Source organism: Leptomonas pyrrhocoris (assembly GCF_001293395.1).
Source record: "Leptomonas pyrrhocoris isolate H10 chromosome Unknown, whole genome shotgun sequence".
Taxonomy (NCBI): domain Eukaryota; phylum Euglenozoa; class Kinetoplastea; order Trypanosomatida; family Trypanosomatidae; genus Leptomonas; species Leptomonas pyrrhocoris.
The window spans coordinates 93,302-114,606 of record NW_015438379.1 but is presented as its reverse complement, the minus strand read 5'-3'; the positions used below and the strand labels follow the sequence as shown (position 1 = coordinate 114,606).

General features: G+C 62.7%; 9 protein-coding genes across 9 annotated transcripts; all 9 read left to right on the top strand.

Moving 5' to 3' along the window:
* Positions 1-702: 702 nt before the first annotated feature.
* ABB37_08253 (putative NADH:flavin oxidoreductase/NADH oxidase) lies at positions 703-1,929 on the top strand (the record flags this gene model as incomplete). Its single annotated transcript, XM_015807184.1, has 1 exon — positions 703-1,929. The coding sequence occupies exon 1, from the start codon at positions 820-822 to the stop codon at positions 1,927-1,929; it is 1,110 nt and encodes a 369-aa protein (XP_015654133.1). The 5' UTR covers positions 703-819.
* A 1,072-nt stretch (positions 1,930-3,001) lies between these two features.
* Positions 3,002-4,228, top strand: ABB37_08252 (putative NADH:flavin oxidoreductase/NADH oxidase; the record flags this gene model as incomplete). The annotated part of the gene is made up of 1 exon (XM_015807183.1): positions 3,002-4,228. The coding sequence occupies exon 1, from the start codon at positions 3,119-3,121 to the stop codon at positions 4,226-4,228; it is 1,110 nt and encodes a 369-aa protein (XP_015654132.1). The 5' UTR covers positions 3,002-3,118.
* A 1,072-nt stretch (positions 4,229-5,300) lies between these two features.
* ABB37_08251 (putative NADH:flavin oxidoreductase/NADH oxidase) lies at positions 5,301-6,527 on the top strand (the record flags this gene model as incomplete). The annotated part of the gene is made up of 1 exon (XM_015807182.1): positions 5,301-6,527. Exon 1 carries the CDS (start codon positions 5,418-5,420, stop codon positions 6,525-6,527), a length of 1,110 nt encoding a protein of 369 aa, XP_015654131.1. The 5' UTR covers positions 5,301-5,417.
* A 1,072-nt stretch (positions 6,528-7,599) lies between these two features.
* Positions 7,600-8,826, top strand: ABB37_08250 (putative NADH:flavin oxidoreductase/NADH oxidase; the record flags this gene model as incomplete). The annotated part of the gene is made up of 1 exon (XM_015807181.1): positions 7,600-8,826. The coding sequence occupies exon 1, from the start codon at positions 7,717-7,719 to the stop codon at positions 8,824-8,826; it is 1,110 nt and encodes a 369-aa protein (XP_015654130.1). The 5' UTR covers positions 7,600-7,716.
* Positions 8,827-9,898: 1,072 nt separating this feature from the next.
* Positions 9,899-11,125, top strand: ABB37_08249 (putative NADH:flavin oxidoreductase/NADH oxidase; the record flags this gene model as incomplete). Its single annotated transcript, XM_015807180.1, has 1 exon — positions 9,899-11,125. Exon 1 carries the CDS (start codon positions 10,016-10,018, stop codon positions 11,123-11,125), a length of 1,110 nt encoding a protein of 369 aa, XP_015654129.1. The 5' UTR covers positions 9,899-10,015.
* Positions 11,126-12,197: 1,072 nt separating this feature from the next.
* ABB37_08248 (putative NADH:flavin oxidoreductase/NADH oxidase) lies at positions 12,198-13,424 on the top strand (the record flags this gene model as incomplete). The annotated part of the gene is made up of 1 exon (XM_015807179.1): positions 12,198-13,424. Exon 1 carries the CDS (start codon positions 12,315-12,317, stop codon positions 13,422-13,424), a length of 1,110 nt encoding a protein of 369 aa, XP_015654128.1. The 5' UTR covers positions 12,198-12,314.
* A 1,072-nt stretch (positions 13,425-14,496) lies between these two features.
* On the top strand, positions 14,497-15,723 carry ABB37_08247 (putative NADH:flavin oxidoreductase/NADH oxidase; the record flags this gene model as incomplete). Its single annotated transcript, XM_015807178.1, has 1 exon — positions 14,497-15,723. Exon 1 carries the CDS (start codon positions 14,614-14,616, stop codon positions 15,721-15,723), a length of 1,110 nt encoding a protein of 369 aa, XP_015654127.1. The 5' UTR covers positions 14,497-14,613.
* Positions 15,724-16,763: 1,040 nt separating this feature from the next.
* Positions 16,764-18,048, top strand: ABB37_08246 (putative NADH:flavin oxidoreductase/NADH oxidase; the record flags this gene model as incomplete). The annotated part of the gene is made up of 1 exon (XM_015807177.1): positions 16,764-18,048. The coding sequence occupies exon 1, from the start codon at positions 16,867-16,869 to the stop codon at positions 18,046-18,048; it is 1,182 nt and encodes a 393-aa protein (XP_015654126.1). The 5' UTR covers positions 16,764-16,866.
* A 1,401-nt stretch (positions 18,049-19,449) lies between these two features.
* ABB37_08245 (Nadh:flavin oxidoreductase/NADH oxidase putativen-ethylmaleimide reductase-like protein) lies at positions 19,450-21,076 on the top strand (the record flags this gene model as incomplete). The annotated part of the gene is made up of 1 exon (XM_015807176.1): positions 19,450-21,076. Exon 1 carries the CDS (start codon positions 19,871-19,873, stop codon positions 21,074-21,076), a length of 1,206 nt encoding a protein of 401 aa, XP_015654125.1. The 5' UTR covers positions 19,450-19,870.
* Positions 21,077-21,305: the final 229 nt, after the last annotated feature.

Here is a 21,305-nt window from a genome sequence, read left to right as displayed (position 1 = left end):
GTGTGTGTTCGTAGGCGCTACTATTACTACTGTAATAATGATTTCTATTTTTTCTCTTCTTCTGGCTAAAGTGTTCACTTCGGCGCCGCTGCGTTGCTCCGTGTCGCCGTTCCCCCGCCTGCATGTGTCGTCTCCCGAGGCGCGTGTGTAGCCACTGGGCCGGCGTGCGTGTGTGTGTGTGTGTGTGTGTGTGTGAAGTGCAGAGCCCGCAGGGGTCATCCGAACTCTATTTCAATGGAAACGTTTGTGGTGCTGCAATGCAACGCTACGGCTGGCGTTGAGGAGCGAGGCGGGCCCTCCACTGCTGCTGCCTCTCCGCATCGGGCGGGCTGGTGCGGTGCTTGTGCCCAACCTCGGCGTGTACTGCTTTTCTTGAGTGCAGGTGCGTGCGCTGCGTGCCTTCCCGTGCGTGGTCGCCAGCGCAGGGCACGTGCGAGGCCGTCGGTGTGTGTGCGGGGCGACCTCCGGTGCGCGTTCTCCTCCTGAGCCCGGGTCCTCTTTTCCTTTGACCCCCTCCCACGCAGCTGACACACCCCGCCTTTACCCTTCCGCCCTTTCCCCTTCTCCGCGATACGTGCCGCGTTGCTTCCGTGTGCTGCTGTGCACACCCAATCGGCGTCGCACGTGTGCGCCCATCCCCATTCGTTTACCGTCCGCTCCTCTTCCCACCGCTGCCTCGCCTCTCTCTCTGCCACACCGCCAGCCACACCGGCGCATCTTTCCTTCTTTCCACCTCCGCTGCTCTTTTCCGGCCCCCGTGCGTTTCGCGAGACCGCCGTCCTACACACTCAGCGACACATTGCAGACTTCACCGCCCAAATGCCGACGAACGCTAAGCCGGACGTGGAGGCGCTGCTGAAGCCGCTGAAGATCGGCCGCCTGACGATGGCGAACCGCTTCGTGATGGCGCCGCTGACGCGCTGCCGCGCAAACACGGACCACGTGCCGACGGCGGACATGGTGAAGTACTACTCTGACCGCGCGTCGATGGGGCTGATCCTCACGGAGGCGACGCAGATCCAGAAGGGCTATTCGACGTTCGGGTTCGAGGCCGGCATCTACGGCCCGGAGCAGATCGCCGGGTGGAGGAAGGTGACGGACGCGGTGCACGCGAAGGGCGGGCTGATCTACTGCCAAATCCACAACGGCGGCCGCGCGACGGTGCCGTGCAACGTGACGGAGGGCCTGAAGGTGATCGCGCCTTCTGCCATTGCGATTGAGGGCCACGACTCGCCTGCGCTGTTCGCTGTGGACGGCAAGAAGCAGCACTACCCCGTGCCGGCGGCGCTGACGAAGAGCGAGATCGCGGAGTACGTGCAGCTGTACGCGACGGCGGCGCACAACGCGATGGCGGCTGGGTTTGACGGGGTGGAGGTCCACGGTGCGAACGGGTACCTGATCGACCAGTTCCTGAAGACGTCGTCGAACAAGCGCACGGACGAGTACGGCGGCAGCATCGAGAACCGGTGCCGCTTCCTGTTCGAGGTTGTGGATGCGGTGGTTGCTGCTGTTGGCCACGAGCGGACGGCACTGCGCATCTCGCCGCTGAACTCGTTCAACGCTCAGTCGGACGAGGACCCGGAGGCGCTGACGAAGTACATCTGCCGGGAGCTGAACTCGCGCAAGCTCGCCTTCCTGGACGTCATGCGCGGCGACTTCTTCTCGCCTGCGCGCGGCGCGGACAAGTGGGCCCGCGAGACGTACGAGGGCGTGCTGTTCACGGGGATGGGCTTCGAGATCGAGGAGGCGGCGCAGACGGTTGCGAGCGGCGAGGCGGAGGCTGTGGTGTTCGGCGTGAAGGCGTTGGCGAACCCCGACCTGGTTGCCCGCGCCATCGCCGGTGCGGAGCTGAACACGCCGGTCGTTGCAACGTTCTACACGCACGACATGGTGGGCTACAACGACTACCCGACCCTCGCTGCGCGGTAGACGTAATGCGCCGCGCTGCAGCTGGTGCTGCGGTGTGTGGGAGTATATGTGTGTCTGAGTGATGGAGGAGCGCTTGTTCGAGTCTGGCTCGCTACCTTCCCAGGTTACTCTCATACGGTTCCGGTGGGCATAGTGTCTCACCTGGATAGCTCATGGGGCCCCGCTCATTGGCTTCTATTCTCGTGTTTCACTTCTGCAGAGAACCCTCTATTATTATTATTATTATTGTTTTTATTAACTCCGTCTTTTTCTATTCACCTCCATGCTACTTCGCGGTTTGGATCCGTCAAGTGGGTGTCGCCGTGTGCGTGTGCGGGCCACGACAAACATCCAACGACGAGTGCCGTAACGGCTGTCCCCTCCTTTCCCGGTGTGTGTTCGTAGGCGCTACTATTACTACTGTAATAATGATTTCTATTTTTTCTCTTCTTCTGGCTAAAGTGTTCACTTCGGCGCCGCTGCGTTGCTCCGTGTCGCCGTTCCCCCGCCTGCATGTGTCGTCTCCCGAGGCGCGTGTGTAGCCACTGGGCCGGCGTGCGTGTGTGTGTGTGTGTGTGTGTGTGTGAAGTGCAGAGCCCGCAGGGGTCATCCGAACTCTATTTCAATGGAAACGTTTGTGGTGCTGCAATGCAACGCTACGGCTGGCGTTGAGGAGCGAGGCGGGCCCTCCACTGCTGCTGCCTCTCCGCATCGGGCGGGCTGGTGCGGTGCTTGTGCCCAACCTCGGCGTGTACTGCTTTTCTTGAGTGCAGGTGCGTGCGCTGCGTGCCTTCCCGTGCGTGGTCGCCAGCGCAGGGCACGTGCGAGGCCGTCGGTGTGTGTGCGGGGCGACCTCCGGTGCGCGTTCTCCTCCTGAGCCCGGGTCCTCTTTTCCTTTGACCCCCTCCCACGCAGCTGACACACCCCGCCTTTACCCTTCCGCCCTTTCCCCTTCTCCGCGATACGTGCCGCGTTGCTTCCGTGTGCTGCTGTGCACACCCAATCGGCGTCGCACGTGTGCGCCCATCCCCATTCGTTTACCGTCCGCTCCTCTTCCCACCGCTGCCTCGCCTCTCTCTCTGCCACACCGCCAGCCACACCGGCGCATCTTTCCTTCTTTCCACCTCCGCTGCTCTTTTCCGGCCCCCGTGCGTTTCGCGAGACCGCCGTCCTACACACTCAGCGACACATTGCAGACTTCACCGCCCAAATGCCGACGAACGCTAAGCCGGACGTGGAGGCGCTGCTGAAGCCGCTGAAGATCGGCCGCCTGACGATGGCGAACCGCTTCGTGATGGCGCCGCTGACGCGCTGCCGCGCAAACACGGACCACGTGCCGACGGCGGACATGGTGAAGTACTACTCTGACCGCGCGTCGATGGGGCTGATCCTCACGGAGGCGACGCAGATCCAGAAGGGCTATTCGACGTTCGGGTTCGAGGCCGGCATCTACGGCCCGGAGCAGATCGCCGGGTGGAGGAAGGTGACGGACGCGGTGCACGCGAAGGGCGGGCTGATCTACTGCCAAATCCACAACGGCGGCCGCGCGACGGTGCCGTGCAACGTGACGGAGGGCCTGAAGGTGATCGCGCCTTCTGCCATTGCGATTGAGGGCCACGACTCGCCTGCGCTGTTCGCTGTGGACGGCAAGAAGCAGCACTACCCCGTGCCGGCGGCGCTGACGAAGAGCGAGATCGCGGAGTACGTGCAGCTGTACGCGACGGCGGCGCACAACGCGATGGCGGCTGGGTTTGACGGGGTGGAGGTCCACGGTGCGAACGGGTACCTGATCGACCAGTTCCTGAAGACGTCGTCGAACAAGCGCACGGACGAGTACGGCGGCAGCATCGAGAACCGGTGCCGCTTCCTGTTCGAGGTTGTGGATGCGGTGGTTGCTGCTGTTGGCCACGAGCGGACGGCACTGCGCATCTCGCCGCTGAACTCGTTCAACGCTCAGTCGGACGAGGACCCGGAGGCGCTGACGAAGTACATCTGCCGGGAGCTGAACTCGCGCAAGCTCGCCTTCCTGGACGTCATGCGCGGCGACTTCTTCTCGCCTGCGCGCGGCGCGGACAAGTGGGCCCGCGAGACGTACGAGGGCGTGCTGTTCACGGGGATGGGCTTCGAGATCGAGGAGGCGGCGCAGACGGTTGCGAGCGGCGAGGCGGAGGCTGTGGTGTTCGGCGTGAAGGCGTTGGCGAACCCCGACCTGGTTGCCCGCGCCATCGCCGGTGCGGAGCTGAACACGCCGGTCGTTGCAACGTTCTACACGCACGACATGGTGGGCTACAACGACTACCCGACCCTCGCTGCGCGGTAGACGTAATGCGCCGCGCTGCAGCTGGTGCTGCGGTGTGTGGGAGTATATGTGTGTCTGAGTGATGGAGGAGCGCTTGTTCGAGTCTGGCTCGCTACCTTCCCAGGTTACTCTCATACGGTTCCGGTGGGCATAGTGTCTCACCTGGATAGCTCATGGGGCCCCGCTCATTGGCTTCTATTCTCGTGTTTCACTTCTGCAGAGAACCCTCTATTATTATTATTATTATTGTTTTTATTAACTCCGTCTTTTTCTATTCACCTCCATGCTACTTCGCGGTTTGGATCCGTCAAGTGGGTGTCGCCGTGTGCGTGTGCGGGCCACGACAAACATCCAACGACGAGTGCCGTAACGGCTGTCCCCTCCTTTCCCGGTGTGTGTTCGTAGGCGCTACTATTACTACTGTAATAATGATTTCTATTTTTTCTCTTCTTCTGGCTAAAGTGTTCACTTCGGCGCCGCTGCGTTGCTCCGTGTCGCCGTTCCCCCGCCTGCATGTGTCGTCTCCCGAGGCGCGTGTGTAGCCACTGGGCCGGCGTGCGTGTGTGTGTGTGTGTGTGTGTGTGTGAAGTGCAGAGCCCGCAGGGGTCATCCGAACTCTATTTCAATGGAAACGTTTGTGGTGCTGCAATGCAACGCTACGGCTGGCGTTGAGGAGCGAGGCGGGCCCTCCACTGCTGCTGCCTCTCCGCATCGGGCGGGCTGGTGCGGTGCTTGTGCCCAACCTCGGCGTGTACTGCTTTTCTTGAGTGCAGGTGCGTGCGCTGCGTGCCTTCCCGTGCGTGGTCGCCAGCGCAGGGCACGTGCGAGGCCGTCGGTGTGTGTGCGGGGCGACCTCCGGTGCGCGTTCTCCTCCTGAGCCCGGGTCCTCTTTTCCTTTGACCCCCTCCCACGCAGCTGACACACCCCGCCTTTACCCTTCCGCCCTTTCCCCTTCTCCGCGATACGTGCCGCGTTGCTTCCGTGTGCTGCTGTGCACACCCAATCGGCGTCGCACGTGTGCGCCCATCCCCATTCGTTTACCGTCCGCTCCTCTTCCCACCGCTGCCTCGCCTCTCTCTCTGCCACACCGCCAGCCACACCGGCGCATCTTTCCTTCTTTCCACCTCCGCTGCTCTTTTCCGGCCCCCGTGCGTTTCGCGAGACCGCCGTCCTACACACTCAGCGACACATTGCAGACTTCACCGCCCAAATGCCGACGAACGCTAAGCCGGACGTGGAGGCGCTGCTGAAGCCGCTGAAGATCGGCCGCCTGACGATGGCGAACCGCTTCGTGATGGCGCCGCTGACGCGCTGCCGCGCAAACACGGACCACGTGCCGACGGCGGACATGGTGAAGTACTACTCTGACCGCGCGTCGATGGGGCTGATCCTCACGGAGGCGACGCAGATCCAGAAGGGCTATTCGACGTTCGGGTTCGAGGCCGGCATCTACGGCCCGGAGCAGATCGCCGGGTGGAGGAAGGTGACGGACGCGGTGCACGCGAAGGGCGGGCTGATCTACTGCCAAATCCACAACGGCGGCCGCGCGACGGTGCCGTGCAACGTGACGGAGGGCCTGAAGGTGATCGCGCCTTCTGCCATTGCGATTGAGGGCCACGACTCGCCTGCGCTGTTCGCTGTGGACGGCAAGAAGCAGCACTACCCCGTGCCGGCGGCGCTGACGAAGAGCGAGATCGCGGAGTACGTGCAGCTGTACGCGACGGCGGCGCACAACGCGATGGCGGCTGGGTTTGACGGGGTGGAGGTCCACGGTGCGAACGGGTACCTGATCGACCAGTTCCTGAAGACGTCGTCGAACAAGCGCACGGACGAGTACGGCGGCAGCATCGAGAACCGGTGCCGCTTCCTGTTCGAGGTTGTGGATGCGGTGGTTGCTGCTGTTGGCCACGAGCGGACGGCACTGCGCATCTCGCCGCTGAACTCGTTCAACGCTCAGTCGGACGAGGACCCGGAGGCGCTGACGAAGTACATCTGCCGGGAGCTGAACTCGCGCAAGCTCGCCTTCCTGGACGTCATGCGCGGCGACTTCTTCTCGCCTGCGCGCGGCGCGGACAAGTGGGCCCGCGAGACGTACGAGGGCGTGCTGTTCACGGGGATGGGCTTCGAGATCGAGGAGGCGGCGCAGACGGTTGCGAGCGGCGAGGCGGAGGCTGTGGTGTTCGGCGTGAAGGCGTTGGCGAACCCCGACCTGGTTGCCCGCGCCATCGCCGGTGCGGAGCTGAACACGCCGGTCGTTGCAACGTTCTACACGCACGACATGGTGGGCTACAACGACTACCCGACCCTCGCTGCGCGGTAGACGTAATGCGCCGCGCTGCAGCTGGTGCTGCGGTGTGTGGGAGTATATGTGTGTCTGAGTGATGGAGGAGCGCTTGTTCGAGTCTGGCTCGCTACCTTCCCAGGTTACTCTCATACGGTTCCGGTGGGCATAGTGTCTCACCTGGATAGCTCATGGGGCCCCGCTCATTGGCTTCTATTCTCGTGTTTCACTTCTGCAGAGAACCCTCTATTATTATTATTATTATTGTTTTTATTAACTCCGTCTTTTTCTATTCACCTCCATGCTACTTCGCGGTTTGGATCCGTCAAGTGGGTGTCGCCGTGTGCGTGTGCGGGCCACGACAAACATCCAACGACGAGTGCCGTAACGGCTGTCCCCTCCTTTCCCGGTGTGTGTTCGTAGGCGCTACTATTACTACTGTAATAATGATTTCTATTTTTTCTCTTCTTCTGGCTAAAGTGTTCACTTCGGCGCCGCTGCGTTGCTCCGTGTCGCCGTTCCCCCGCCTGCATGTGTCGTCTCCCGAGGCGCGTGTGTAGCCACTGGGCCGGCGTGCGTGTGTGTGTGTGTGTGTGTGTGTGTGAAGTGCAGAGCCCGCAGGGGTCATCCGAACTCTATTTCAATGGAAACGTTTGTGGTGCTGCAATGCAACGCTACGGCTGGCGTTGAGGAGCGAGGCGGGCCCTCCACTGCTGCTGCCTCTCCGCATCGGGCGGGCTGGTGCGGTGCTTGTGCCCAACCTCGGCGTGTACTGCTTTTCTTGAGTGCAGGTGCGTGCGCTGCGTGCCTTCCCGTGCGTGGTCGCCAGCGCAGGGCACGTGCGAGGCCGTCGGTGTGTGTGCGGGGCGACCTCCGGTGCGCGTTCTCCTCCTGAGCCCGGGTCCTCTTTTCCTTTGACCCCCTCCCACGCAGCTGACACACCCCGCCTTTACCCTTCCGCCCTTTCCCCTTCTCCGCGATACGTGCCGCGTTGCTTCCGTGTGCTGCTGTGCACACCCAATCGGCGTCGCACGTGTGCGCCCATCCCCATTCGTTTACCGTCCGCTCCTCTTCCCACCGCTGCCTCGCCTCTCTCTCTGCCACACCGCCAGCCACACCGGCGCATCTTTCCTTCTTTCCACCTCCGCTGCTCTTTTCCGGCCCCCGTGCGTTTCGCGAGACCGCCGTCCTACACACTCAGCGACACATTGCAGACTTCACCGCCCAAATGCCGACGAACGCTAAGCCGGACGTGGAGGCGCTGCTGAAGCCGCTGAAGATCGGCCGCCTGACGATGGCGAACCGCTTCGTGATGGCGCCGCTGACGCGCTGCCGCGCAAACACGGACCACGTGCCGACGGCGGACATGGTGAAGTACTACTCTGACCGCGCGTCGATGGGGCTGATCCTCACGGAGGCGACGCAGATCCAGAAGGGCTATTCGACGTTCGGGTTCGAGGCCGGCATCTACGGCCCGGAGCAGATCGCCGGGTGGAGGAAGGTGACGGACGCGGTGCACGCGAAGGGCGGGCTGATCTACTGCCAAATCCACAACGGCGGCCGCGCGACGGTGCCGTGCAACGTGACGGAGGGCCTGAAGGTGATCGCGCCTTCTGCCATTGCGATTGAGGGCCACGACTCGCCTGCGCTGTTCGCTGTGGACGGCAAGAAGCAGCACTACCCCGTGCCGGCGGCGCTGACGAAGAGCGAGATCGCGGAGTACGTGCAGCTGTACGCGACGGCGGCGCACAACGCGATGGCGGCTGGGTTTGACGGGGTGGAGGTCCACGGTGCGAACGGGTACCTGATCGACCAGTTCCTGAAGACGTCGTCGAACAAGCGCACGGACGAGTACGGCGGCAGCATCGAGAACCGGTGCCGCTTCCTGTTCGAGGTTGTGGATGCGGTGGTTGCTGCTGTTGGCCACGAGCGGACGGCACTGCGCATCTCGCCGCTGAACTCGTTCAACGCTCAGTCGGACGAGGACCCGGAGGCGCTGACGAAGTACATCTGCCGGGAGCTGAACTCGCGCAAGCTCGCCTTCCTGGACGTCATGCGCGGCGACTTCTTCTCGCCTGCGCGCGGCGCGGACAAGTGGGCCCGCGAGACGTACGAGGGCGTGCTGTTCACGGGGATGGGCTTCGAGATCGAGGAGGCGGCGCAGACGGTTGCGAGCGGCGAGGCGGAGGCTGTGGTGTTCGGCGTGAAGGCGTTGGCGAACCCCGACCTGGTTGCCCGCGCCATCGCCGGTGCGGAGCTGAACACGCCGGTCGTTGCAACGTTCTACACGCACGACATGGTGGGCTACAACGACTACCCGACCCTCGCTGCGCGGTAGACGTAATGCGCCGCGCTGCAGCTGGTGCTGCGGTGTGTGGGAGTATATGTGTGTCTGAGTGATGGAGGAGCGCTTGTTCGAGTCTGGCTCGCTACCTTCCCAGGTTACTCTCATACGGTTCCGGTGGGCATAGTGTCTCACCTGGATAGCTCATGGGGCCCCGCTCATTGGCTTCTATTCTCGTGTTTCACTTCTGCAGAGAACCCTCTATTATTATTATTATTATTGTTTTTATTAACTCCGTCTTTTTCTATTCACCTCCATGCTACTTCGCGGTTTGGATCCGTCAAGTGGGTGTCGCCGTGTGCGTGTGCGGGCCACGACAAACATCCAACGACGAGTGCCGTAACGGCTGTCCCCTCCTTTCCCGGTGTGTGTTCGTAGGCGCTACTATTACTACTGTAATAATGATTTCTATTTTTTCTCTTCTTCTGGCTAAAGTGTTCACTTCGGCGCCGCTGCGTTGCTCCGTGTCGCCGTTCCCCCGCCTGCATGTGTCGTCTCCCGAGGCGCGTGTGTAGCCACTGGGCCGGCGTGCGTGTGTGTGTGTGTGTGTGTGTGTGTGAAGTGCAGAGCCCGCAGGGGTCATCCGAACTCTATTTCAATGGAAACGTTTGTGGTGCTGCAATGCAACGCTACGGCTGGCGTTGAGGAGCGAGGCGGGCCCTCCACTGCTGCTGCCTCTCCGCATCGGGCGGGCTGGTGCGGTGCTTGTGCCCAACCTCGGCGTGTACTGCTTTTCTTGAGTGCAGGTGCGTGCGCTGCGTGCCTTCCCGTGCGTGGTCGCCAGCGCAGGGCACGTGCGAGGCCGTCGGTGTGTGTGCGGGGCGACCTCCGGTGCGCGTTCTCCTCCTGAGCCCGGGTCCTCTTTTCCTTTGACCCCCTCCCACGCAGCTGACACACCCCGCCTTTACCCTTCCGCCCTTTCCCCTTCTCCGCGATACGTGCCGCGTTGCTTCCGTGTGCTGCTGTGCACACCCAATCGGCGTCGCACGTGTGCGCCCATCCCCATTCGTTTACCGTCCGCTCCTCTTCCCACCGCTGCCTCGCCTCTCTCTCTGCCACACCGCCAGCCACACCGGCGCATCTTTCCTTCTTTCCACCTCCGCTGCTCTTTTCCGGCCCCCGTGCGTTTCGCGAGACCGCCGTCCTACACACTCAGCGACACATTGCAGACTTCACCGCCCAAATGCCGACGAACGCTAAGCCGGACGTGGAGGCGCTGCTGAAGCCGCTGAAGATCGGCCGCCTGACGATGGCGAACCGCTTCGTGATGGCGCCGCTGACGCGCTGCCGCGCAAACACGGACCACGTGCCGACGGCGGACATGGTGAAGTACTACTCTGACCGCGCGTCGATGGGGCTGATCCTCACGGAGGCGACGCAGATCCAGAAGGGCTATTCGACGTTCGGGTTCGAGGCCGGCATCTACGGCCCGGAGCAGATCGCCGGGTGGAGGAAGGTGACGGACGCGGTGCACGCGAAGGGCGGGCTGATCTACTGCCAAATCCACAACGGCGGCCGCGCGACGGTGCCGTGCAACGTGACGGAGGGCCTGAAGGTGATCGCGCCTTCTGCCATTGCGATTGAGGGCCACGACTCGCCTGCGCTGTTCGCTGTGGACGGCAAGAAGCAGCACTACCCCGTGCCGGCGGCGCTGACGAAGAGCGAGATCGCGGAGTACGTGCAGCTGTACGCGACGGCGGCGCACAACGCGATGGCGGCTGGGTTTGACGGGGTGGAGGTCCACGGTGCGAACGGGTACCTGATCGACCAGTTCCTGAAGACGTCGTCGAACAAGCGCACGGACGAGTACGGCGGCAGCATCGAGAACCGGTGCCGCTTCCTGTTCGAGGTTGTGGATGCGGTGGTTGCTGCTGTTGGCCACGAGCGGACGGCACTGCGCATCTCGCCGCTGAACTCGTTCAACGCTCAGTCGGACGAGGACCCGGAGGCGCTGACGAAGTACATCTGCCGGGAGCTGAACTCGCGCAAGCTCGCCTTCCTGGACGTCATGCGCGGCGACTTCTTCTCGCCTGCGCGCGGCGCGGACAAGTGGGCCCGCGAGACGTACGAGGGCGTGCTGTTCACGGGGATGGGCTTCGAGATCGAGGAGGCGGCGCAGACGGTTGCGAGCGGCGAGGCGGAGGCTGTGGTGTTCGGCGTGAAGGCGTTGGCGAACCCCGACCTGGTTGCCCGCGCCATCGCCGGTGCGGAGCTGAACACGCCGGTCGTTGCAACGTTCTACACGCACGACATGGTGGGCTACAACGACTACCCGACCCTCGCTGCGCGGTAGACGTAATGCGCCGCGCTGCAGCTGGTGCTGCGGTGTGTGGGAGTATATGTGTGTCTGAGTGATGGAGGAGCGCTTGTTCGAGTCTGGCTCGCTACCTTCCCAGGTTACTCTCATACGGTTCCGGTGGGCATAGTGTCTCACCTGGATAGCTCATGGGGCCCCGCTCATTGGCTTCTATTCTCGTGTTTCACTTCTGCAGAGAACCCTCTATTATTATTATTATTATTGTTTTTATTAACTCCGTCTTTTTCTATTCACCTCCATGCTACTTCGCGGTTTGGATCCGTCAAGTGGGTGTCGCCGTGTGCGTGTGCGGGCCACGACAAACATCCAACGACGAGTGCCGTAACGGCTGTCCCCTCCTTTCCCGGTGTGTGTTCGTAGGCGCTACTATTACTACTGTAATAATGATTTCTATTTTTTCTCTTCTTCTGGCTAAAGTGTTCACTTCGGCGCCGCTGCGTTGCTCCGTGTCGCCGTTCCCCCGCCTGCATGTGTCGTCTCCCGAGGCGCGTGTGTAGCCACTGGGCCGGCGTGCGTGTGTGTGTGTGTGTGTGTGTGTGTGAAGTGCAGAGCCCGCAGGGGTCATCCGAACTCTATTTCAATGGAAACGTTTGTGGTGCTGCAATGCAACGCTACGGCTGGCGTTGAGGAGCGAGGCGGGCCCTCCACTGCTGCTGCCTCTCCGCATCGGGCGGGCTGGTGCGGTGCTTGTGCCCAACCTCGGCGTGTACTGCTTTTCTTGAGTGCAGGTGCGTGCGCTGCGTGCCTTCCCGTGCGTGGTCGCCAGCGCAGGGCACGTGCGAGGCCGTCGGTGTGTGTGCGGGGCGACCTCCGGTGCGCGTTCTCCTCCTGAGCCCGGGTCCTCTTTTCCTTTGACCCCCTCCCACGCAGCTGACACACCCCGCCTTTACCCTTCCGCCCTTTCCCCTTCTCCGCGATACGTGCCGCGTTGCTTCCGTGTGCTGCTGTGCACACCCAATCGGCGTCGCACGTGTGCGCCCATCCCCATTCGTTTACCGTCCGCTCCTCTTCCCACCGCTGCCTCGCCTCTCTCTCTGCCACACCGCCAGCCACACCGGCGCATCTTTCCTTCTTTCCACCTCCGCTGCTCTTTTCCGGCCCCCGTGCGTTTCGCGAGACCGCCGTCCTACACACTCAGCGACACATTGCAGACTTCACCGCCCAAATGCCGACGAACGCTAAGCCGGACGTGGAGGCGCTGCTGAAGCCGCTGAAGATCGGCCGCCTGACGATGGCGAACCGCTTCGTGATGGCGCCGCTGACGCGCTGCCGCGCAAACACGGACCACGTGCCGACGGCGGACATGGTGAAGTACTACTCTGACCGCGCGTCGATGGGGCTGATCCTCACGGAGGCGACGCAGATCCAGAAGGGCTATTCGACGTTCGGGTTCGAGGCCGGCATCTACGGCCCGGAGCAGATCGCCGGGTGGAGGAAGGTGACGGACGCGGTGCACGCGAAGGGCGGGCTGATCTACTGCCAAATCCACAACGGCGGCCGCGCGACGGTGCCGTGCAACGTGACGGAGGGCCTGAAGGTGATCGCGCCTTCTGCCATTGCGATTGAGGGCCACGACTCGCCTGCGCTGTTCGCTGTGGACGGCAAGAAGCAGCACTACCCCGTGCCGGCGGCGCTGACGAAGAGCGAGATCGCGGAGTACGTGCAGCTGTACGCGACGGCGGCGCACAACGCGATGGCGGCTGGGTTTGACGGGGTGGAGGTCCACGGTGCGAACGGGTACCTGATCGACCAGTTCCTGAAGACGTCGTCGAACAAGCGCACGGACGAGTACGGCGGCAGCATCGAGAACCGGTGCCGCTTCCTGTTCGAGGTTGTGGATGCGGTGGTTGCTGCTGTTGGCCACGAGCGGACGGCACTGCGCATCTCGCCGCTGAACTCGTTCAACGCTCAGTCGGACGAGGACCCGGAGGCGCTGACGAAGTACATCTGCCGGGAGCTGAACTCGCGCAAGCTCGCCTTCCTGGACGTCATGCGCGGCGACTTCTTCTCGCCTGCGCGCGGCGCGGACAAGTGGGCCCGCGAGACGTACGAGGGCGTGCTGTTCACGGGGATGGGCTTCGAGATCGAGGAGGCGGCGCAGACGGTTGCGAGCGGCGAGGCGGAGGCTGTGGTGTTCGGCGTGAAGGCGTTGGCGAACCCCGACCTGGTTGCCCGCGCCATCGCCGGTGCGGAGCTGAACACGCCGGTCGTTGCAACGTTCTACACGCACGACATGGTGGGCTACAACGACTACCCGACCCTCGCTGCGCGGTAGACGTAATGCGCCGCGCTGCAGCTGGTGCTGCGGTGTGTGGGAGTATATGTGTGTCTGAGTGATGGAGGAGCGCTTGTTCGAGTCTGGCTCGCTACCTTCCCAGGTTACTCTCATACGGTTCCGGTGGGCATAGTGTCTCACCTGGATAGCTCATGGGGCCCCGCTCATTGGCTTCTATTCTCGTGTTTCACTTCTGCAGAGAACCCTCTATTATTATTATTATTATTGTTTTTATTAACTCCGTCTTTTTCTATTCACCTCCATGCTACTTCGCGGTTTGGATCCGTCAAGTGGGTGTCGCCGTGTGCGTGTGCGGGCCACGACAAACATCCAACGACGAGTGCCGTAACGGCTGTCCCCTCCTTTCCCGGTGTGTGTTCGTAGGCGCTACTATTACTACTGTAATAATGATTTCTATTTTTTCTCTTCTTCTGGCTAAAGTGTTCACTTCGGCGCCGCTGCGTTGCTCCGTGTCGCCGTTCCCCCGCCTGCATGTGTCGTCTCCCGAGGCGCGTGTGTAGCCACTGGGCCGGCGTGCGTGTGTGTGTGTGTGTGTGTGTGTGTGAAGTGCAGAGCCCGCAGGGGTCATCCGAACTCTATTTCAATGGAAACGTTTGTGGTGCTGCAATGCAACGCTACGGCTGGCGTTGAGGAGCGAGGCGGGCCCTCCACTGCTGCTGCCTCTCCGCATCGGGCGGGCTGGTGCGGTGCTTGTGCCCAACCTCGGCGTGTACTGCTTTTCTTGAGTGCAGGTGCGTGCGCTGCGTGCCTTCCCGTGCGTGGTCGCCAGCGCAGGGCACGTGCGAGGCCGTCGGTGTGTGTGCGGGGCGACCTCCGGTGCGCGTTCTCCTCCTGAGCCCGGGTCCTCTTTTCCTTTGACCCCCTCCCACGCAGCTGACACACCCCGCCTTTACCCTTCCGCCCTTTCCCCTTCTCCGCGATACGTGCCGCGTTGCTTCCGTGTGCTGCTGTGCACACCCAATCGGCGTCGCACGTGTGCGCCCATCCCCATTCGTTTACCGTCCGCTCCTCTTCCCACCGCTGCCTCGCCTCTCTCTCTGCCACACCGCCAGCCACACCGGCGCATCTTTCCTTCTTTCCACCTCCGCTGCTCTTTTCCGGCCCCCGTGCGTTTCGCGAGACCGCCGTCCTACACACTCAGCGACACATTGCAGACTTCACCGCCCAAATGCCGACGAACGCTAAGCCGGACGTGGAGGCGCTGCTGAAGCCGCTGAAGATCGGCCGCCTGACGATGGCGAACCGCTTCGTGATGGCGCCGCTGACGCGCTGCCGCGCAAACACGGACCACGTGCCGACGGCGGACATGGTGAAGTACTACTCTGACCGCGCGTCGATGGGGCTGATCCTCACGGAGGCGACGCAGATCCAGAAGGGCTATTCGACGTTCGGGTTCGAGGCCGGCATCTACGGCCCGGAGCAGATCGCCGGGTGGAGGAAGGTGACGGACGCGGTGCACGCGAAGGGCGGGCTGATCTACTGCCAAATCCACAACGGCGGCCGCGCGACGGTGCCGTGCAACGTGACGGAGGGCCTGAAGGTGATCGCGCCTTCTGCCATTGCGATTGAGGGCCACGACTCGCCTGCGCTGTTCGCTGTGGACGGCAAGAAGCAGCACTACCCCGTGCCGGCGGCGCTGACGAAGAGCGAGATCGCGGAGTACGTGCAGCTGTACGCGACGGCGGCGCACAACGCGATGGCGGCTGGGTTTGACGGGGTGGAGGTCCACGGTGCGAACGGGTACCTGATCGACCAGTTCCTGAAGACGTCGTCGAACAAGCGCACGGACGAGTACGGCGGCAGCATCGAGAACCGGTGCCGCTTCCTGTTCGAGGTTGTGGATGCGGTGGTTGCTGCTGTTGGCCACGAGCGGACGGCACTGCGCATCTCGCCGCTGAACTCGTTCAACGCTCAGTCGGACGAGGACCCGGAGGCGCTGACGAAGTACATCTGCCGGGAGCTGAACTCGCGCAAGCTCGCCTTCCTGGACGTCATGCGCGGCGACTTCTTCTCGCCTGCGCGCGGCGCGGACAAGTGGGCCCGCGAGACGTACGAGGGCGTGCTGTTCACGGGGATGGGCTTCGAGATCGAGGAGGCGGCGCAGACGGTTGCGAGCGGCGAGGCGGAGGCTGTGGTGTTCGGCGTGAAGGCGTTGGCGAACCCCGACCTGGTTGCCCGCGCCATCGCCGGTGCGGAGCTGAACACGCCGGTCGTTGCAACGTTCTACACGCACGACATGGTGGGCTACAACGACTACCCGACCCTCGCTGCGCGGTAGACGCACCGGCAATTTCGATTGCGTGTGGTGCGGTTTGCGGTGCGGCTCTGCGGCGCGCTGCGGTGCGGTTATATACATGGAAGCCGGCCGACATGCGTGACCGCCTGCTGCTCGTTGATGGCCGATGAGGCCCCTCCTCCGTACCCGAGGGACGTGCGGGGCTGGCACTGATTCGGTGCGGATCGTGAGGAGTACGACGGTGACGGGGGTGCGTTGCCGCCGCCCCGCCTTTGCTGCTGGTCCCTGCAGTGAGGGCAGTCGGACTCGTGTGACGGCTTCACCGCTAAGAGAGACGAGCTTTTATACCTATTCTTCCCCCTTCTCGGCCCTCTTTTTTTTTCATTCGTTTTGATTGTGGAGCCGCTGGTGTCTTGTGCTCGGCGTGGACGCCGGTGTGCACCGACCGCGTCGCTCTTCTCTCTCTATTCGCAAGTCTCCTTCGTATTATTATTATCACCACAGTTGCGGTGGCTGTTCCTATTCCTATTACTCTCAGTATTAGTATTACTGTTACTATTACTATTGATACTGTCTTCTTTATACTACCCCGATGGTTTTCTTTTTTCCCCCACACCGACGCTGTCCTGTGCGGCGACTGTCCCCGTTCATCCTGTGAAAAGTATGGTTGTGTTTCCTGAAACGCGAGGTGCGTGCGGGGAGCTGCCACGGTGCACACACGTGCGCGTGCGCGGGAGCTGTGCGAGGTGGGTCGCGGGTGTGAGCCGCTTTTAACGTTTCTGAGGGACCTCCACGAAACGGCGAAGACAGCGAATGATGCCACCGCCGGACGCGAGACTGTGCGTGGGCGTGCTGTGTTGTGTGTGAGGATGTGCTCTGCGTGGTGCTGTGCGGGCGTGTCGCCGCGCTCATCGTCTCTCTTTCTTTTTCCACGTGCCGTCGCTGCTGCGCTGCTGCGCCTCCGCTGTGCGCGTCACCTTTGCGCTGCACCGGCCGCCGCTGCTGTCGACCGCCACCGCTGCCGCCGTCCCCCACTCCCCTCTCCTCTCCTCTTCCTCCCCCTTTCTCTCCGGTGTCTCACAGGTCATTCTAAATCGCACTGTCTGTTCCCTCGCCTACGCAGCCACCACCGCTGTTTATTCCAACCACCTGCACACCCGTTTCTCTCTCGTGGAGCCCGCCCAAATGCCGACGAACGCTAAGCCGGACGTGGAGGCGCTGCTGAAGCCGCTGAAGATCGGCCGCCTGACGATGGCGAACCGCTTCGTGATGGCGCCGCTGACGCGCTGCCGCGCAAACACGGACCACGTGCCGACGGCGGACATGGTGAAGTACTACTCTGACCGCGCGTCGATGGGGCTGATCCTCACGGAAGCGACGCAGATCCAGAAGGGCTATTCGTCGTTCGGGTTCGAGGCCGGCATCTACGGCCCGGAGCAGATCGCCGGGTGGAGGAAGGTGACGGACGCGGTGCACGCGAAGGGCGGGCTGATCTACTGCCAAATCCACAACGGCGGCCGCGCGACGGTGCCGTGCAACGTGACGGAGGGCCTGAAGGTGATCGCGCCTTCTGCCATTGCGATTGAGGGCCACGACTCGCCTGCGCTGTTCGCTGTGGACGGCAAGAAGCAGCACTACCCCGTGCCGGCGGCGCTGACGAAGAGCGAGATCGCGGAGTACGTGCAGCTGTACGCGACGGCGGCGCACAACGCGATGGCGGCTGGGTTTGACGGGGTGGAGGTCCACGGTGCGAACGGGTACCTGATCGACCAGTTCCTGAAGACGTCGTCGAACAAGCGCACGGACGAGTACGGCGGCAGCATCGAGAACCGGTGCCGCTTCCTGTTCGAGGTTGTGGATGCCGTGGTTGCGAAGGTTGGCCACGAGCGGACTGGGCTGCGCATCTCACCGCTGAACTCGTACAACGCTCAGTCGGACGAGGACCCGGAGGCGCTGACGAAGTACATCTGCCGGGAGCTGAACTCGCGCAAGCTCGCCTTCCTGGACGTCATGCGCGGCGACTTGTTCACGCCTGCGCGCGGCGCGGACAAGTGGGCCCGCGAGACGTACGAGGGCGTGCTGTTCACGGGGATGGGCTTCGAGATCGAGGAGGCGGCGCAGACGGTTGCGAGCGGCGAGGCGGAGGGTGTGGTGTTCGGCGTGAAGGCGATCGCGAACCCTGACCTGGTTGCCCGTGTGATCGCCGGCGCTGCTCTGAATGAGCCGGACGCCGCGACGTTCTACACGCACGACAACGTGGGCTACAACGACTACCCGACGATGCCGCGGGCACATCACGCCTTGGGCGGTGCGAAGGCTTCCTCGAAGGAGGCCGCAAAGGCGAGGCCGGCGGTGCATAAGGGGTAAGGCAGGGCGGTGCCCCCGTGAGGAGGGGAGGCGGCAGATGGACGTGCGTGCGGTGCTCTTTTGCGCTTACGCGGGAGATGGGGGTGGGGAGAGGCGGACGGAGCTGCGCTGGCCGGCACACCGCACCCCCGTCGACGGGGTGCGATCTCGCAGTGTTTGTTGCGCTCCCACCCTCGGCTGTCGACGTTGGTTGGCCGTGGATACCCGCCGGTGACCGGTGACGTGGTCGGTTGTGCGCCGCCGTGTGATGGCTGCCCGTCCGCGTCGCACATCACCTCACCGCACGGTCCCCTCTCTCATCTGCCCTCCGCAGTGCGCGTTCCTTTTGCCGTGGGCGCCGTGTGCGGGACGTCCCTCGGCGCCGTACTCGCTCTTGTGTCCTCCGCTTGCGATTATTATTATTATTATTATTTTTTCTCTCTTTCTTGCGCTTCGAAAACGGAAGTGCTCTTGCAGCTGACTTCGCTGCATTTCTTTTACTTTGTTTTATTTTCTCTCTCATTTTCTCCGCTTCTCAGAGGGGGAGGACGCCCCAACGCGTGCTCTGCGGCGCTGTGATGTCCCCCCGTGCCTTTCTTCTCCGTTCCCGACTCCTCTGATGAAGCTATTACACGAATATGTTTCTTCTACTACGTTTGTCTCGCCTGCACAGTGCCTCATTGTTTCTGCCGTTACTACTACTGTTTATGTTGATCAACGCCAAACGCCAGTCATTTCATCTTTCTTTAATCTTCATCTATTGTTTCTTCATTGTTTTCCCCCGTGCGCATCAGCTCGTTTGTCCCCCTGTTCTGCGAGCACACGTCTTTGGCTGCTTCGCTTTTCCAAGTGCTTCGAGAAGGTGCCGCGGTTCTCGCGAGGCGTCGCTGCCTGTGCGGCGCGCCTGCGGGAGGTGCGTGAGAAAGCCACGGAGAGCGAGGTAGCGCAGCACGAAAGGGGAACGACAAGCCCGTTTATGTGGGTAGCGGGCTGCGTAGAATTACTGGGGCCGTGAGCAGCCGCTTTGTTAAAAAGGCCAAAATGGCTGCTGCCAGCGAAAAGCGGACACCAAACGAGAAGAAACGACCGCCCATGCAACGAAGAGAGCGCCTTCGCTGAGGCTCGGCGGAGCGAGTGCAGCGGACTCCGAGTGGTTCAATGGAGAGCCGCACGGCTGCGTTTCCGCACGCGCCGCGGATGTCTACTTTGGTCCGCCGCCCTGCATCCTTGATTTCTGTGCACGACGCGCTTATTGCTGCCGGCCCACGCTGGCCGGCGTGTTGTGCTTGTTTGCCGGCCAATGCGGCCCGCTGTCCTTGCCGCACCGTTGACGGGCGGAGGGCTTCGAAGGAAGACACCTCACTTCTTCCTGTTTCTCCCGCTTCTCCTTCTCCTGTCTATTGCCCATCGCGACGTGGCGCAGCGACCGCCGCTTTGGGACGGAGCTGCAGCGCCCCAAGCGCTGTGCTGTTCATCGTCCTTCGATTGCACACGGCCTCTCGCTTTTTCGTCCGTTGTCGCCGAGCCCCGCTCTCACACATCTCATTTCCTCTAACAAGCGCCCCCCAAAGCGTTGCTTCGTCATTTGCCGGTGTGCCCCGTTACGCTTGTGTGTCTTTCCTTCTATCGTACCATCGCGTGTGTTCCTCGAAGTGCAGGGGGGGGGGGTATACGCCGAGTTGAGCGTATCTCGTTGCCCGCGATTGGGATTGCGAAGCTCGTCGCCTTGTTGTGGTCGCGGTAGGGCGTAGGCAAAGGGCTCATCCAGGCGTGGCTGCATTCACGAGAGCGAGGGGACCCAGAGAGTACCACGCCGGGGCGAAGGATTTAGGTGAGGCTCACAATGGAGGCAGAGGGCAACGCGCAGCTCTTTCGAACCTGCGGCCTCGGCCGGTGGGCGATGAGGAACCGCATCGTCATGTCGGCACTCACCCGTTGCCGCGCGGACGACGATCACGTGCCGACGGCGGACATGGTGAAGTACTACTCTGACCGCGCGTCGATGGGGCTGATCATCTCGGAGTCGATCATGGTGCAACGTGGCTACTCGGCGATGGCGTACGAGCCTGGCATCTACGGCCCGGAGCAGATCGCCGGGTGGAGGAAGGTGACGGACGCGGTGCACGCGAAGGGCGGGCTGATTGCCGCGCAGATCTATCACGGCGGCCGCGCGACGGTGCCGTGCAACCTGACGACTGTGGGGCTGGTCCCGGTCGGTGCGTCCGCCGTGCCGATCCCCGCTGCGGCGGAGACGTGCATGGCGGTGTGGTGTCGTGACGGTGTGTCGCAGCCATTTGCGCAGGAGATCCACGCATTAAGCTCTGCGGAGATCTGGTCGATGGTGGAGACGTTTGCGATAGCGGCGCGCAACTGTGTGTCGGCCGGCTTCGACAGCGTTGAGCTGCACGCCGGGACCGGCTTCCTGATCGACCAGTTCCTGAGGACGTCGTCTAACAAGCGCACGGACGAGTACGGCGGCAGCATTGAGAACCGCGCGCGGTTTCTGCTGGCGGTGGTGGACGCCGTCACGGCTGCGATCGGGCCGGACCGTGTGGGGGTGCGACTGACGCCGCTGGACTCATTCAACGGCCAGTCGGACGAGGACCCGGAGGGGCTGCTGCGGTACGTGAGCGCCGAGTTGGACGGGCGGGGAATCGCCTTTATCGACCTGTTTCGCGGTGATCCGAAGGCTGCGGCCGTGGCGCGGTCGGACATTTGGGTCCGCGAGTGCTTCCGCGGTACGCTCCTGGCGAGCCACGGCTACGCGGATGCGGCGGCGGCGTCGCGTGCGATTGCTGAGGGGGCGGTGGACGCTGTCTGCTTTGGCCTGCCCGCCGTGGCGAACGCCGATCTGGTGTGGCGCTTGTGGAGCGGCACGCCGCTGAACCGGGCCGACGTCACCACACTCTTCACGCGTGGCGCGGAGGGCTACACCGACTACCCGATTTGTGAGCCGAAGGGCTTTCTTCAGCCCAGTGAACGGGGCAGCGCAACGTCGTCGGCAGCCCCGACGGGCCAGCCAGCGCTCGAGAAGAAGAGCCGTTTGTGATGCGCGATTCCGTTCTGATTTCATTGCGTGCTCGGTGAGGTGGCTGGCCATTTTGTATTTACACAGCCAGTGCATCACAACAAAGCGAAGCGAGAAAAAAAAACAACCTTGAAGAACGTATGGACTTTGAGCTGGCCGCTGGGCTCGGCCAGATACGTCCATCGTATCGCTGGTGTATGTATATGTATGTATATATGTGTGTGCGTGTGTGTGGGCACCACATGTAGGA